The 13,210-nt window shown below is 63.8% G+C and overlaps 6 protein-coding genes across 6 annotated transcripts; 1 reads left to right on the forward strand and 5 right to left on the reverse strand.

The window, feature by feature from the left end:
* Positions 1-106: 106 nt before the first annotated feature.
* EMIHUDRAFT_238982 (hypothetical protein) lies at positions 107-598 on the reverse strand (the record flags this gene model as incomplete). Its single annotated transcript, XM_005776211.1, has 1 exon — positions 107-598. The coding sequence occupies one exon, from the start codon at positions 596-598 to the stop codon at positions 107-109; it is 492 nt and encodes a 163-aa protein (XP_005776268.1).
* A 528-nt stretch (positions 599-1,126) lies between these two features.
* Positions 1,127-2,106, reverse strand: EMIHUDRAFT_45555 (hypothetical protein; the record flags this gene model as incomplete). Its single annotated transcript, XM_005776212.1, has 4 exons — positions 1,127-1,297; positions 1,376-1,489; positions 1,562-1,783; positions 1,867-2,106. Coding segments are annotated over 4 exons (747 nt in total), but the record flags the coding sequence as incomplete, so codon positions are not given.
* Positions 2,107-2,679: 573 nt separating this feature from the next.
* EMIHUDRAFT_238984 (hypothetical protein) lies at positions 2,680-3,504 on the reverse strand (the record flags this gene model as incomplete). The annotated part of the gene is made up of 1 exon (XM_005776213.1): positions 2,680-3,504. One exon carries the CDS (start codon positions 3,502-3,504, stop codon positions 2,680-2,682), a length of 825 nt encoding a protein of 274 aa, XP_005776270.1.
* An 880-nt stretch (positions 3,505-4,384) lies between these two features.
* EMIHUDRAFT_74244 (hypothetical protein) lies at positions 4,385-5,371 on the reverse strand (the record flags this gene model as incomplete). Its single annotated transcript, XM_005776214.1, has 1 exon — positions 4,385-5,371. The coding sequence occupies one exon, from the start codon at positions 5,369-5,371 to the stop codon at positions 4,385-4,387; it is 987 nt and encodes a 328-aa protein (XP_005776271.1).
* A 1,101-nt stretch (positions 5,372-6,472) lies between these two features.
* On the reverse strand, positions 6,473-7,111 carry EMIHUDRAFT_55537 (hypothetical protein; the record flags this gene model as incomplete). Its single annotated transcript, XM_005776215.1, has 1 exon — positions 6,473-7,111. A coding segment is annotated over one exon (639 nt), but the record flags the coding sequence as incomplete, so codon positions are not given.
* Positions 7,112-10,543: 3,432 nt separating this feature from the next.
* On the forward strand, positions 10,544-11,582 carry EMIHUDRAFT_457844 (hypothetical protein). The gene is made up of 3 exons (XM_005776216.1): positions 10,544-11,079; positions 11,147-11,359; positions 11,431-11,582. Exons 1-3 carry the CDS (start codon positions 10,645-10,647, stop codon positions 11,506-11,508), a joined length of 726 nt encoding a protein of 241 aa, XP_005776273.1. The 5' UTR covers positions 10,544-10,644; the 3' UTR covers positions 11,509-11,582.
* The last annotated feature ends 1,628 nt before the right edge of the window (positions 11,583-13,210 follow it).

Below are 13,210 nucleotides of genomic sequence, written 5' to 3' on the forward strand. Positions count from 1 at the left end.
TGCTGCCTGCCAGCGGACGAAGACTCCAGACTGCATATGTCGCGACACCCCAGAGATTCGGAATAATGGAGAGACGCCCCAGATCTGTGCCTAGTCTGGTAGTCAGTCAGAACTGCTCCACCTCGCCATCGCTCTCAAGAAGCTCGAGTAGCTCCGCATCCACTGCCGCTCTCCGTCGCGCGCGCTCGCGAGCCGCCTCGTAGCCCTCCCCTTCCCCAAGCTCCTCCTCCTCCTCGCGGTCGCCGTAGCCGGCAAGCCGCGCCCGCACTGCCATCGCCGTCTCCTCGTAGTACTTGAAGTCGACGGCTCCGACCATGATGGTGTCGCCATTCTCGGCGCCCGCCCGCTTAAGGGCGGCGGAGACACCGAGCGCCCCCATGATGCGCTGGAACCGCTCCTGCGCCTCGTGGTAGTCCCAATTGGTCATCGCCGCGGCCTTCTCGATGCGCGCGCCCGAGACGGCCCACACGCGCGGCTGGACCGGCACGACGTTGCACTCGGCCGCCTCCTCGACCTCGTCGAGCGCGACGGTCGGCTCGAGCACCGACGGGGGAGGCTCGGCGGGCGCCGAAGCGACGAGCTTTCGGAGCCGGCCCATCAGCGCAGGCACCTAGGGAGGGAAGCGGGGCCGGCTCAGCAGGGCAAGAGAGGGCGCGGCTACCCCGCTGGAGCTGGCGCGTTTGCGCGCGAAGCCGCAGACACGGCGAGGACGCGCCTGCGGTGGGAGTGCAAAGGGTCTGAGCGCGTTCAGGCTGCGGCTGTGCCTGCGCGGAGGCAGCGCGCACTTATGCCCGGCGGCGGCGGCGAGCCTCTCCAGCAGCTGCGGGGCCGCCTCCGCGACGGCGGGCACGTCGAGCTTGTTGAGCACGATGACCTGGCGAGGCGAGCCAAAGCGGGTCGGCGGGTCGTTTTGTCGGTGCGAGGGCGGCTCTGCGCGCCTGGGGCTTGTTCGCAAGGCGGGGCGAGAAGAGGCGCAGCTCGGTGTTGACCGCCTGCACAAGGGTCCGCTGCGGCGGTTGGCGTGTGCGGGCTCCGCCGCGTCGGCGCACGCGCGCGCGGCCTCAAATCGCCGAGCGGGTCTGGGCTGGGGTTAGGGTTAGGGTTAGGTAGGCTAAACCTTTACCTCAAAGTCGCCGAGCGGGTCTGGGCGCGTGCCGTCGACGACGTGCAGGAGCAGCCTGCAGCGCTCGATGTGCCGCAGGAAGGCGCGCCCCAGACCCTTGCCCTCGTGCGCCCCCTCGAGCAGGCCGGGGATGTCGGCGAGGACGAGCGACGCCTGCAGCGAGGGGCGCGCCGCCTCAGCCCTGCCCCGCCTCAAGCCCCGGGGCGCTAGCGAGCGGGCGTCTGCCTCGGTGTCCGCCGCGGAGCGCCAGACGCCCAAGTTGGGGGTGACGGTGGTGAAGGCGTACGGCGCAATCTTCGGCTTGGCGTTCGTGGCGGCGGCGAGGAGAGAGGACTTGCCCGCGTTGGGTACGCCGACCAAGCCAACCTACCCTCCGAACAAGCTCCCGTGCCGAGGGGGCTCGGGCGGGCTGCGGCGTGGCCAGCGCGCGCGAGGCACGTCCGCGAGCAGCTTGAGCTCGAGCTTGAGCCAGCGCTGCCCTCCCGGCTCGCCCTGCTCCGCGAGCCGAGGCGTCGTGTCCCGGGCAGTCTTGAAGGCTGCGTTCCCGCGCCCTCCTCGCCCTCCGCGAGCGACGCGCATGCTGTCGCCGTGCCGCAGCACCTCGCCCACCAGCGCGTCGTCCTCGTCCTGCCGCACGACCGTGCCGGGCGGCACGCGCACCTACCAGCGCCACTCACCGAGAGTGAGCCACGCACCTCGCGTGCGAAGGGAGAGAACTCTGACAGAGAGCGGCTGGCCGTGACGTCGCCGCCCGACTCGCCGTGCCGCGCCTTGCCCATGCCGTTCTGGCCGCCCGTCGCTCGGAAGTGGACCTCCTGCTTGAGCATGTTGAGTCCCTCGTCGCAGACGAGGTGAATGGAGCCGCCGCGCCCGCCGTTGCCGCCCGCCGGCCCCATCTTTGGCTTGTCCTTCTCGCGCCGGAAAGCAACGCACCCGTTGCCGCCGTCGCCTGCCTGCACCCAGATGCGCGCGCGGTCGAAAAAGAGCCAGTCCGCCTCGTCGTCGGCCTCGTCGGGCAGTCGCACACCGTACGAAAGCTCATCGTCCACGCCCAGCTCTGCGCCAAAGGAGCCGTCCGGCGCACGCAGCTGCTCAGCCATGAGCGGCGCTCGCGACACGCGAGATGCGGCCGCCCGCGACGCGGGACCAGTAGTGGCGTGGGTCACATGCGCGAGCGTCGGCAGGAGGAGCATAGTGTGACGGTCAGGCTAAAGCTCGATCAGCGGCGTAGGCACAGCGGGCGCGGTATTGGGATCTGGCCGTACCGCGTACCGCTGGGCCGAGCGGCGAGTGGCTCTCGAGCGAGCCAGCAGGTGGATTGAAGAATAACACCGGCCTCGCTGTCTCTCTCGCGTCCACCCATACCGCGTTGGTGTCCAGTCCGATGTTCTTCACCTTCCTACATACATACATACATCTCTGTAGCCACTCGACACTCAAAGCTCGCACCGACTCGTCATCGCTACCCCAAACATCGAAACGCCACAAAACAAGGTATTGCTAAAAATCTCTCTCTTGAAACGTCTGCGGCTGGGGAGCTGCAGAAAGCAACCCTGTCATTGGTCTTCCTTCCGGATCCTCGGCGCGGCGCGGACGGGCCGCAGGCCGTCAAGGTGCATGTAGGCGTCGTCCGACTCGTCCTCTGAGTCGCCCGAGGGGACCTCGGCGTAGGGCCGATACGCGCAGTGCTTGGGCCACTGCCACTCGAGTCTTCCGGTGGCGGGGTCAGTGAGAACCTCCCTCAGCGGCGGCAACAGGCGAGTGTAGCCGAGGTAGAGGGTGAGGGGCACCGTCAACGGGAAGAGGACGATGTACCAAAAGGCGCCGACCGCAAGGAGGAGGAGCACGAGGGGCGAAGCGGTCATAACGCCGCCCACAAGAGCAACAGATTGCACCGGCCGCTCGACGGCAAAGGCTTTCGCGCTCGATAACGCGTGGGCGACGACGCCGCTCTGCGTCAGGCCGACGGCGCCCGAGGTAAGCTGCCGCAGCGCGGAGGGAAGCAAAGTGCCGCACAGGGCGAGAAGGGCCACGGGGGCGCAGCAGAGGAGGCCGAGACCAGTCATGACGAGGCTGATAAACAGGAATGGCGTGAGCACCATCCCACACGCAGCAAGCGTGCAGGCAAGCATCGGTGACGCCCACGCCTGCGTCAAGATCCGGGAGACGCCTCTGTAGGCGACGGCGGAGAGCGCCACGGAGAAAGCGCCGAGGGAGACATCCGAATCTCTGTCGCTCGCCATCGACAGCCCCTCCGAGCGGCGCGACGCCGTCGCCCGAGTTGCGGAAAGCCTGGCCGCAGCCGCCTCCACCGCCTCGCTGCGGCGTGGCACTCCATCAACGACCGCCTTTCGAAAGGCGGCATCGATCGCGGCGGCCATTCGAGCCGTCTCCGCGGCCGATTCGTCCTCTTCCCCCGACACTCGCTCCTCTCCAGTTGGGGCTGTCGCTAACGGCGACACCTCGGGTGCTGCGCCGCTTGCAGTAGCAGCCTGGCAGGCCATCGCGACTCGTCGAGCCTGGGACGCCTGGCGAGCCAATGTTGCGCCCTCCCTCACCCTGCGAGTCGTGTCATTCGTCAGCACCACCTCAGCGAACCTTGATCTTCGGGCTGTCGGTGGCGCCCGGTTATTTTCCGACTCGCCGCGACTGCGCGCCCCCTTGGCGCGGCCGCCGTGCAGGATAGCAGAAGGGTACCGAGCTAGGTCTGCGCGTCGGTATATTGGCCCGGGGGGGCTCGCGCTCTCGGGGATTCGCCCGTCAAAGTGCTGCATTGTTAACGCGCTGATGCTCAGGAGACGGCGGACGGACGTGCCCCGCACAATGGATCCCACAACCATCATGTTACCTTAGAGAGAGAGTGCCCCACTTGAGCACTTGAGCACTTGATAGGGTCGATTCCGCATGGTACGGGACCCCTATTGCCCCACTAGGATACAGTGCGTGTGCATGCATCAGGGGGCAAATAGGGGGGCACACACCACCCCGCGGCCCCGAGTGTCGAGACCTCTCAGACTCGGTCGAAACGCGGGTCCTCGAGGCGCGGGGACCTCGGTCCTCGGCCCGGCTCGGGGTCCTCGCTCCTCCGTCATCCTCCGATAGGCCTTAGGCGATAGCGATACGCGACTCAATATGCACAATGGACTAAAGAATGCGATTTCAGCTTCAGTATACAGTAATAAAAAGCATGCTCCGTGGAGCGTGCGGCCGTGCGCCAACCTGCATATCGGTCTTCGCACTTCGGTCAGCGCATAGAGCTCTCTATCCTCTTGCCGCATGCGGCGAGCTTCTGGCAAGTTCTTGGCCGTCCACCCACTGCACCACCTCGTCGGCGGCCGCCTCCCACCCGGCCGCCAGCATGATATCGTGCGGCGCGCCTCGCAGCACGCGCGCCCTCGTGCCCAGGAAGGCCGCCGTCTCCTCCACGCCCTCCGCGTCCACCACCCCGTCCGCCTCGGCGCCGATCACCAGTGCAGGCGGGGCCGTGGCGAGCCACGTTGCCCGGCCGACCGCGTCCGCCTGGCGCGACGGCAGCGCCTTGTTGAAGTCGGAGAGGTTGATGCCGCACCTCGAGTCGGCGGCGAAGCGGGCCACGTGCGCCTCCACCTCCTCCTCGCCCATCTCGTCGTCGAAGAAGAGCCGCCTCGCCACCGAGGAGGAGCGCGCAGCCTCCTTGAAGGCGAAGCCGCGCACGAGGAGCCACGCGGCCGCCGGCGAGCGGCGGACGAAGCGCAGCGTCATCGCACTGTTGCCCGACGGCGGGACAGAGCAGAGCAGGACGGCGGCCGAGGCGGCGTGGCCAGCCTCGAGGTACTTGAGGACCGAGGCGCCGCCAAAGGAGTGGCCGACCAGGACGGGCGGGCCGGCCGACGACGCGGCGAGAGGGCCGTCGACAAAGGCGGCGAGGTCAGACACGTGCTCCTCAATCTTGACGGAGCGCTGGCGGCAGTTGCCGGTGGGAGAGCCGCTGGTGCCGCGCAGCGAGACGGCGTGGCACTCGCAGCCAAGCGAGGCGGCGAAGCGGCCCATCCAGCGCTCCCAGCACCACGCGCCGTGAAAGCTGCCATGCACAAATAGCACCGGAGGCGAGCTCGGCGGCTCGCTGCCCGCCGGCCGCTGCACGAGCCACTCGAGACTGATGGAGGCGAGATCCGCGCGACGACGCTCGAGCGGCGGCAGAGCGGAGAGAGCCGAGGAGCCGCGAGTCACGGCGAGCAGGAGCAACAGCGGGAGGAGCCGCGAGCGCATTTGCGCGGGCAAGGTGGTAAGCGTCGAACGTGCGTGGTTGCCTTGGCCCCCTTCGTCTTCGTCGTTCGCCGCTTCTTGGGCGCCGCGGGCGGCGGAGTGTGGTCCCTCAGACCGGCGCGCCTGCGCGTCGCTCGCGACACTTGCATTCCTACGCGACACTTGCATTCCTTCGCAAGTAGGCGTCGCCGTGTGATGGCGCGCTGAAATAAATAAACAAACTCAATAATAAATAAAACGTGCTCCTGTCAGATGGTTAGTGCCCGAGAGCGAGGGGTCCGGGGGGGAGCACAAACATAGGACGCCCAGCCTTGCCCTCGTGCCGCCGAGTGCATATCCTATGCGAGAGAGATCCCCTGTGCCCTGTGCCCAGCCCTCTCCGCGCGGCGATGCGCCCTCCCCCCTCGCTTTTGCAAAATCCTGCAAAGGTGGGGACGTGTCTGTCCTCGACCCAGCCCTAGCTTGGGATGTCCGTTGTATTTATTTATTTATGCTCCTGTGAGATGGGTAAAAAGGAACAGGTCCCCGCCCTTGCGATCTTTGTGCAGGGTTCTTTGTGGGTGTGATGGCGCGCTGGTGATGGCGCGCCCTCTGATTTCTTCTTTCGGTTCTTTCTGTGTAAAATCCCTCCCGGGTTCTCCGCTTTAGGGAACCCCCCCGATGCCCCCCACCCAAACAAGAAGAAGAGCCGAGAGATTTTGCGCCCCACCCGCCATCCTAACTTTCGCCTATTTCTTCTCGCCCCCGCGCCCCGGGAAAGTCCGTCTCCTCTCACCTCTGTCACCTGTCAGTATTCTGCCTAGTTCCTAGTCCGCTGTGTGTCGTGTGTGGCCGTCGGCCTGAGTTTTCTTCCATCTTTCCTAATTGCTACTCGCGTCGAGATTTGTGTTACCGAGAAACACCCTCGGCCGCCGCCGCATCGCAGGAGCTCGCAAAGTAGGTCGGGTACGGCTCTCGCCCCGGCCACTGCACGCCCGCCTCGAGCAGCTCCACCAGCGGCGTTGGCTGCTCCGCCAAGCTCGCCGCCGCCGCAGCCTCCTCGGTCGCCTCGATCCCGTACGAGCGCCTGAGCACCGCTGTGATGAGCGGGTGGTCCTGAGTCGAGAGGAACTCGGACACGCTCATCCAGCGGCAGTCGCTGATCTCCTCCGGGTCGAGGTTAATCTCCGGCTCTCCGCCGCCCTCCGGCTCCAGCCGCGCCACGTAGTAGAGGTCACTCTTGCCCCAAGTCAGGCCGTGCCGGTGCCAGAAGCAGAGCAGCGACCTGAAGCGGGTCCGCACGCCCGTCTCCTCGAGCGTCTCTCGCACCGATGCGTCGCCAAAGGACTCGCCCGGGTCGAGGAGGCCGCCGGGCAGCTTCCACTGCGCCGAAGGGCTCCGCGTGCCGCTCTCGGCGTCGTCCCGCCACTCCCGCACCACGAGCAGCTTTCCCGTGTCGCTGATGCAGAGGCCCGCGATGCCGACCTGGTGCGTCGCGAAGGGCGGAACCTTGTCGGTGAGCCGCGGCTGCAGCCAGCGTTTAAGCACGACGTGGCGGCCGTCCGCGTCGAGGGGCACGTGGTGGAAGACGAAGCCGTGCTGCGCCGCCACGCTCGCAAGGCCGGCGTTCTCGATTGGTAGCTTGAACATGCACGACTTGACGCCCTCCGCCGTCCACCGCTCGAGGCTCGGCGCAATGCGCGCCTCAAACTCGGAGGGAGGCGGCGCACCGGCCTGCGTCCAGTCGAGGAGCACGCCTCGGTAAGGTAGACGCTGCACTGGCAGCGCCGAGGCGGCCATGCTCACGATTGTCGCCCGCTGGACGGCGCCGAGGCGGCTCAGCGGGAGGCGCATATATGCGCCACCGAGCGTGGTGTGCGGTGATTACGGCGACTGCGAGCTTAGCCGGTCCGAATAGAGGACTCTGTCGCCGCCGGTCGGTTCGCCGAAGGCTCTTAGTCTCGCCGCCGTGGACGTCGAAAAGCGGAAGAAACGGTGCTGCCGCGTTCAGTGTACTTTTAGCTACTGATACCCGAGCAAAATAAGATCACGAAGGACGCGGTGAGAAAGATGATGGAGAGACAGGAGAGGGAGCGACAGGAGGGGAGCCTCGGGGCGGATGAGACGTTGTTCCCAGAGGGGGCGCCCCAGAGACACATAAACTGGAAGAAAGAAGACTACGAGCTGTTCGTGGGGCACGGACACGGGGCGAGCGCGATCAGAGTAGGGGAGCTACAGGAGGACCCACTAACGCGCTTCCTGCTCCGATACGACGAATTTGAGACGGGGGGAGAGCTGACGGACGGCAACGGGAAGCGAATTAAGATGGGAAAAGACAGCGAGCCGCTGCGGTCGGGGAAGGGACGAGCCTTGAACGTGAAAGTAGCGCAGACATGCCTCGCGCTGCACGTCTCACACCAGTTCACACACTTTGCGGCGACGGACGGAGGAAAGGACCATGAAGACAAAAGGGCGGAGGATGGAAAGTACGTGCCGAACCCTAGGGTGGCGTACGGCGTGTTCGAAGGACCGACACGATTCGGAAAGAGCGTCCCGGGAGACGCACAGGTAAAGGATCCCAACGGAATCGGACCCTGTGAAGAAGGGGAGATACGGATAGCGTTTGGGGCGGGAATGTGGGGAGGAAAGCTGCCGAACATGTGGGAGCCGATAGACGCGGAGATGTACGCGATACTCGCATACTTACGCAAAATGGCGAGCGCGAGCGACGCGCAAGCGCGGCGGTGCTTAGTGCTATGCGACTGCAAACCCGCGCTGCAGCAGATTGAGAATGCGCACCGCAAAGGGATGCCAGAAGGCCTGAGGGACTGGGAGAGAGGCGGACTGCTGGAGGCGATCGCTTACTATAGATCGAAGCTAGAGGCGGTGGTCTTCATGTGGGTGCCAGCACACGTGGGAATAGCCTGCAACGCTTACGCCGACGCGGTGGCGACAGCACACCTCGGGGATAACGACACGGAGGACGCCTCGAAAGTGGTGCGGGACGCGGTGCGGACGCGGCCATGCATGTACACGGTGCGAAGGGAGGCGGCAGAGAACGCAGAGAAGAGGGAGATAGTGGACCGACGGACGTACGGACACATGTGTAAGAGCGCGCACGAGTGGGTGTGCGAGCAATATCGAAAGACAGTGAGGCCGGGGTCGCACACGGCAGGGGTGGCGGGACGGTTGTGGAGCGAAGTGGCAGTAGCCAGCCTCAAGCATCGATGGGATAATAAGATGAGATTACCAGACGAGAACGGGGGGAAGGACAGGCGGGCGACATTTGACGACGTCGGGGATCACAATGTGACGACCAAAACGATCTTGGGGGCCAGGGTGAGACAACAGGTCGGGGTGCCACATGGGGCACACCACAGGCGTATTCTAGAGGGGGAAAAGAAACGGGGAATGAGGGGCCCCGCCACGAGAAGTGCGTTCTGGGGATGCAGAGCGTGCAAAGCGGCTAGGGATGAGGTCGCAAAAGAGGCGCGCGAGGCAAGGAGGAGACGCGGGGAACTGAAAGACTGGGACGACTGGAAACAAGAAGACAGTGAGCCACCACAGGCGTCGTTGGCGCATATACTGAGCGGCAGCTGCGCTGGAAATAAGGAAGAGGCGCGTCACTTCATGCGGAAGCTCGACAAACACACAGCGAGGGCGACAGCAAGAGTTGAACGGGAGGCGCCGGACTCAAAAGACACCGCCACATTCCTGAGACGAGCGAGGGCAGCCTCCTTAAAGGCGAAAGGGTCTAGATTTGGGGCGCTCGCCGAAGAGGAGTACGACAAAATAGCACCCGTGATTGCCTGCACGCTACCCGCACTCACGGACTCCATACCCGAAAGAAAGAGAAGGGAGCTCGCGGGAGAGGTGACGAGTGAACTACAGGTAGTGGGGAAGGCAGCCTCGATTGCCATACAGACATGGGTGCGAAACAACGACAAGACCAAGGCACGGGCAGAGGAACGAGAGAAGAATATAGGGTGGATAAAGCGCCTGTTCACGGCATGGAGGGTGAGCCACACCGAACGTACCGAGCGAAGAGCCGAGCGGAAGGAGGACGGGGAAGATGACTCAGAGGAGGACGAACCAGTGGAAATTCAGTTGTCAGATGTCACGATGCATCCGAAGGGGACCCCAGCGCCGGCATCATCCGTAGAGGCACGAGTGTTCGAAGAGAGAGTGGACCTGAGCAACAACATGACTTGGAGGCAAATGATCGGAGTGGGAGTCAGAAATGTGGTCCTTGCGCGAGGGGAGCTCGATAGACTCGAGGGGCCAGGATACGCCGCAAGGAGGACGGAGTTGCGCCGAGAGGCGAAAGAAGCCGCGAGAACAAGGGACCGGCAGGCGGCGGCGTCGCAGGACGAGGCAGAAGAGAACGACGCGACAGAGGGGGAAGTGACAAGGGAGAGAACGACGAGAGTGGGACAGCCGCGAGGTGGCATGAAGGTTGCAGCGAGAAGCGGCGAGAGACTGCGAAAAGAGATACGAGGAGGCAGACCCCCCAGGGTGGGCGACGGCTAGCGCATCACACCCTCCTCTCCTTAAAATCCCTGTGTGGTGGCGGCGTGCCGTTCTCCCATCCCTCCCTTGGGTTGTGTGTTTTCTTTCTTTCTTTCTTTTTAGCTACTGGGAGAAAAGAGAGAGGGGGTTGTGTTCTCTAGGCTCCTAAGGGCCCTACGCGCGGCGTGAGAGCTCGGAAGCGAGCTTTGCACGGCGATCGAGGATGGCACGGTTCACCCCCTTCACCTCTCTCTTCTCTCTCTCAGTGTATGTAGCTCTTACGTACATTCCCGGAGGAGGAGTGCTGACAGGGTTTGCGATGAGGAGCGACCCGATGGGTTTCTCGGAGGTTACAATTGTAGGGATCCCCTATTGTGATGTTAGAGGTGGGTTAAGAGGGAGATAGAGAGAGAGATTTTTAGCAATACCAAACAACTCTTTGTTTGTTGAGATAGATAGATGCGCGCGAGCTGCGTGCGGGACCGCCGGGACGGGGGTCCCTACATGTATCTAGATAGTTGCGTTTTTTGAAACCAGACAGGACATTCATATAGTCTTGAAAAGTGAGTGGCTGGGTAAACGCTTCGTAGGCCCCAGATCGTGGGTGGGAGGGTGGTTGGGTGGGGGTGGGTGGGTGAACGCATCGTAGGTCCCGGATGGTGGGTGGGTGGGGGATCCTTAGTGCACCCACTCACCGCCGAAGCGCAAGCGCTGGGAGCAAGACGCTGGGAGCAAGAACACTACGACCTGGGTCGGGCTCATACTGGATTTGCGCCGCTGTGTCGCTCATGCCAGTCGTGGCCATCGTTGGCGCCACCGGCAAGACCGGTCGATGGGCCCTCAAGGGCGCCATCGAGCGCGAGCTCGAGGTGCGGGTGCTGGCTAGGTCTCCAGACAAGCTGGCTCCGCTCCTCGCGGACCTCGGAGGTCAGAGCGAGGACTTGGAGAAGATCACGGTCGTGGAAGGCTCTGTGACGGACGCGGACAAATTGGAGACGCTCATGGATGGCGCCGATGTGGTGATGAGCTTTCTGGGCATGACAAACCCGCCAGAGTGGGTGGTTTCGCCCGGCGTGGAGGCTGTGATGGGCGCGCTGCTGTCCCTCAGAAAGGCTGGCAAGACGCCGCCGCGATTCCTCAGCATGTCCTCCATCGTACTGGGCGACAGCGCCGAGCAGGGCCGGCGAGCGTGGGGCTGCTTTGTGGCGTGGCTTGTGCCGAAGGCGCGCCGCTGCGGCCGCAGGCAGAGCGGAGCCTGCCGTCGCTCACACCGCCCTCGCCCGACCGCAGGTTGCGCTCAAGGCCTGCTTCGAAGACATGCAGGCGGCCGAGGACTACATCCTCGCGAACCGCAAGGCGATGGGTCTGAGCGTGACGATTCTGCGAGCGACGGTGCTCAAGACGAGCAGCTTTGTCAAGGATTACACAGACCCGGTCAAGACGTACAAGCTGGTGCCGGTGAGCGACACGGCCGCCAAGCTGTCCTTCTTTGTGGAGATGCAGGCGAGGGAGGCGGCGTGGGCCACACCGATCCCACCTCCTCTCTGCTCACACCCACTCGGCGTGTTGCACAGTCGGTCTGCGAGGCCTTCCTCGACGTCGCGACGACGGGGGAGTACGAGGACGCGGAGGTGAGCGTCTTTGCCGCCTGATGGGTGCGGGGTGGGGCCGCAGCCAGCCGGAAGCACTGCGGCGCCGCCTTGATTTCCCCGGATATTTCTTTTTGGGCGAAAATCAAGGGCCCGGCCGGGAGGGCGCTCTGACCAGCTGGGCTTTTCCCCTGGCTTTCTTTTTCCAACACCACCTCACCAGTTCCAAACCCTATGGCACAATCGTTGTTCTTTTCGGCCCGTGTAAGAGGAAAGAAAGATTCGCTGTTCCCCCAGTCCCTATCATTGAAAGTAGCAGCCCGCGCGGTTTGTCCGCCCGAAAATTTGGTCGCGCGTTCGCCCTCCATGCATGTCGGCCGGTGCCGGCCCCTCGACCATCCACGTGCCTCCCCTGCCGGACAAGCTTCGGGCCGAGCCACGGCAGGAGGAAATCGGGCCGGGCAGGCCGTACGCGAACGCGGCCGCCTTCAGTGCCGATCACGCCCGATGGGAGCAGGAGCGAGACGCCCGCAGGAAGCTGATGGCAGAGCGCCTAAAGGCACAGAAAAAGGTCCATGAGCAGAGCCGAGACCGCACTGCACGCCAGCGGCCGCCCGACGACGGCGACCGGCGAGAGAAGCAGAGACAGCAGCAGCATAGCTCAGCGCGCTCGCAGTCTTTCAAGACGCCGACAATCCAACTCTTCTTTCAGCTGGCCAACCTCACCTGGTTGGTGCTGAATTCCTCGGCCAGCGGAGTCAGGGAGCGTCTTTTGAGTGCGTGGGAGAAGGTGCTCGGGAGACGGCCGCCCCCGTCAGCGACCATCCAGTACAGCGTACGGGAGCCACCGTCAACGCTCGGCGGCAAGATTCCTGTCGATATGCAGCAGGTTCAGCGGGAGAATGCGCAACGTATTGTCAAGCTACAGGAGATGGGAGCCAAGAAGGCCGATCTCGATCGGCATTTCATCGACGAGGTATTTATACGAGGCCTCTTTGGCAGAGGAGCGAGAATGTATCTCGAAGAAGACCACCGGTCGGACGAAATCCGCGTGAGGTGCTACGACGGCCACTGGAAACGGGAGGGATCATTTCTCGAGTTCACTGGGAGGGGATGCGTCAAGTTCAGCAACGGAGAGTTCCATGACGGGGAGTTCGTCGATGGACATTTGGTGCAGGGAGTTCGGGTGTTTCTCTTGAATGGACGAGAGGAGATCGTCAAGGTCAACCGTCGCGATGTTGCATGGAGGACATACATGGAGCAGGGACAGCCAATGATGGCCAGGTTGACAGAGACGAGTGACCGCATCACTCATGAGTCTGAGGCAATGCAGAACTGGTTTGAAGAGCAACGACGAGTCCCAGGCAGCTATTTCTGCATCATCATGGGGGGAATTCATCAACGACCAGGCACCTTGGTCCTCACGGACGACCTCTTGCGTGAGTGGCGCGCCAGTTGGGGGTACCAAACCTTCTGCAAGGAGAACAAATGGCCGTTGCGGTGTGTGTCAGAAGACGTGTACAGGAGACTCGATGCGGATCTGATCCGAAAGAACAACATTACGTGTGAGGGATTCCCGCAGCTGCCCTTCCAGTTCGCGTACGACTCGCTTCTGGACCGCATGTGCCGTAGCCATGAGCGGGACTCAGAGCTCAGAGCCATGCTCAGAGGCTGCAGCCACTATTCGTTCACTCGCAAGGATTTAGAAGAGAGAGAGCAGGCCCGAGAGGAACAGATCGAGGAGCTGAATTCACAAATTGAGGAT

This window comes from Emiliania huxleyi (assembly GCF_000372725.1).
Source record: "Emiliania huxleyi CCMP1516 unplaced genomic scaffold EMIHUscaffold_280, whole genome shotgun sequence".
Taxonomy (NCBI): domain Eukaryota; phylum Haptophyta; order Isochrysidales; family Noelaerhabdaceae; genus Emiliania; species Emiliania huxleyi.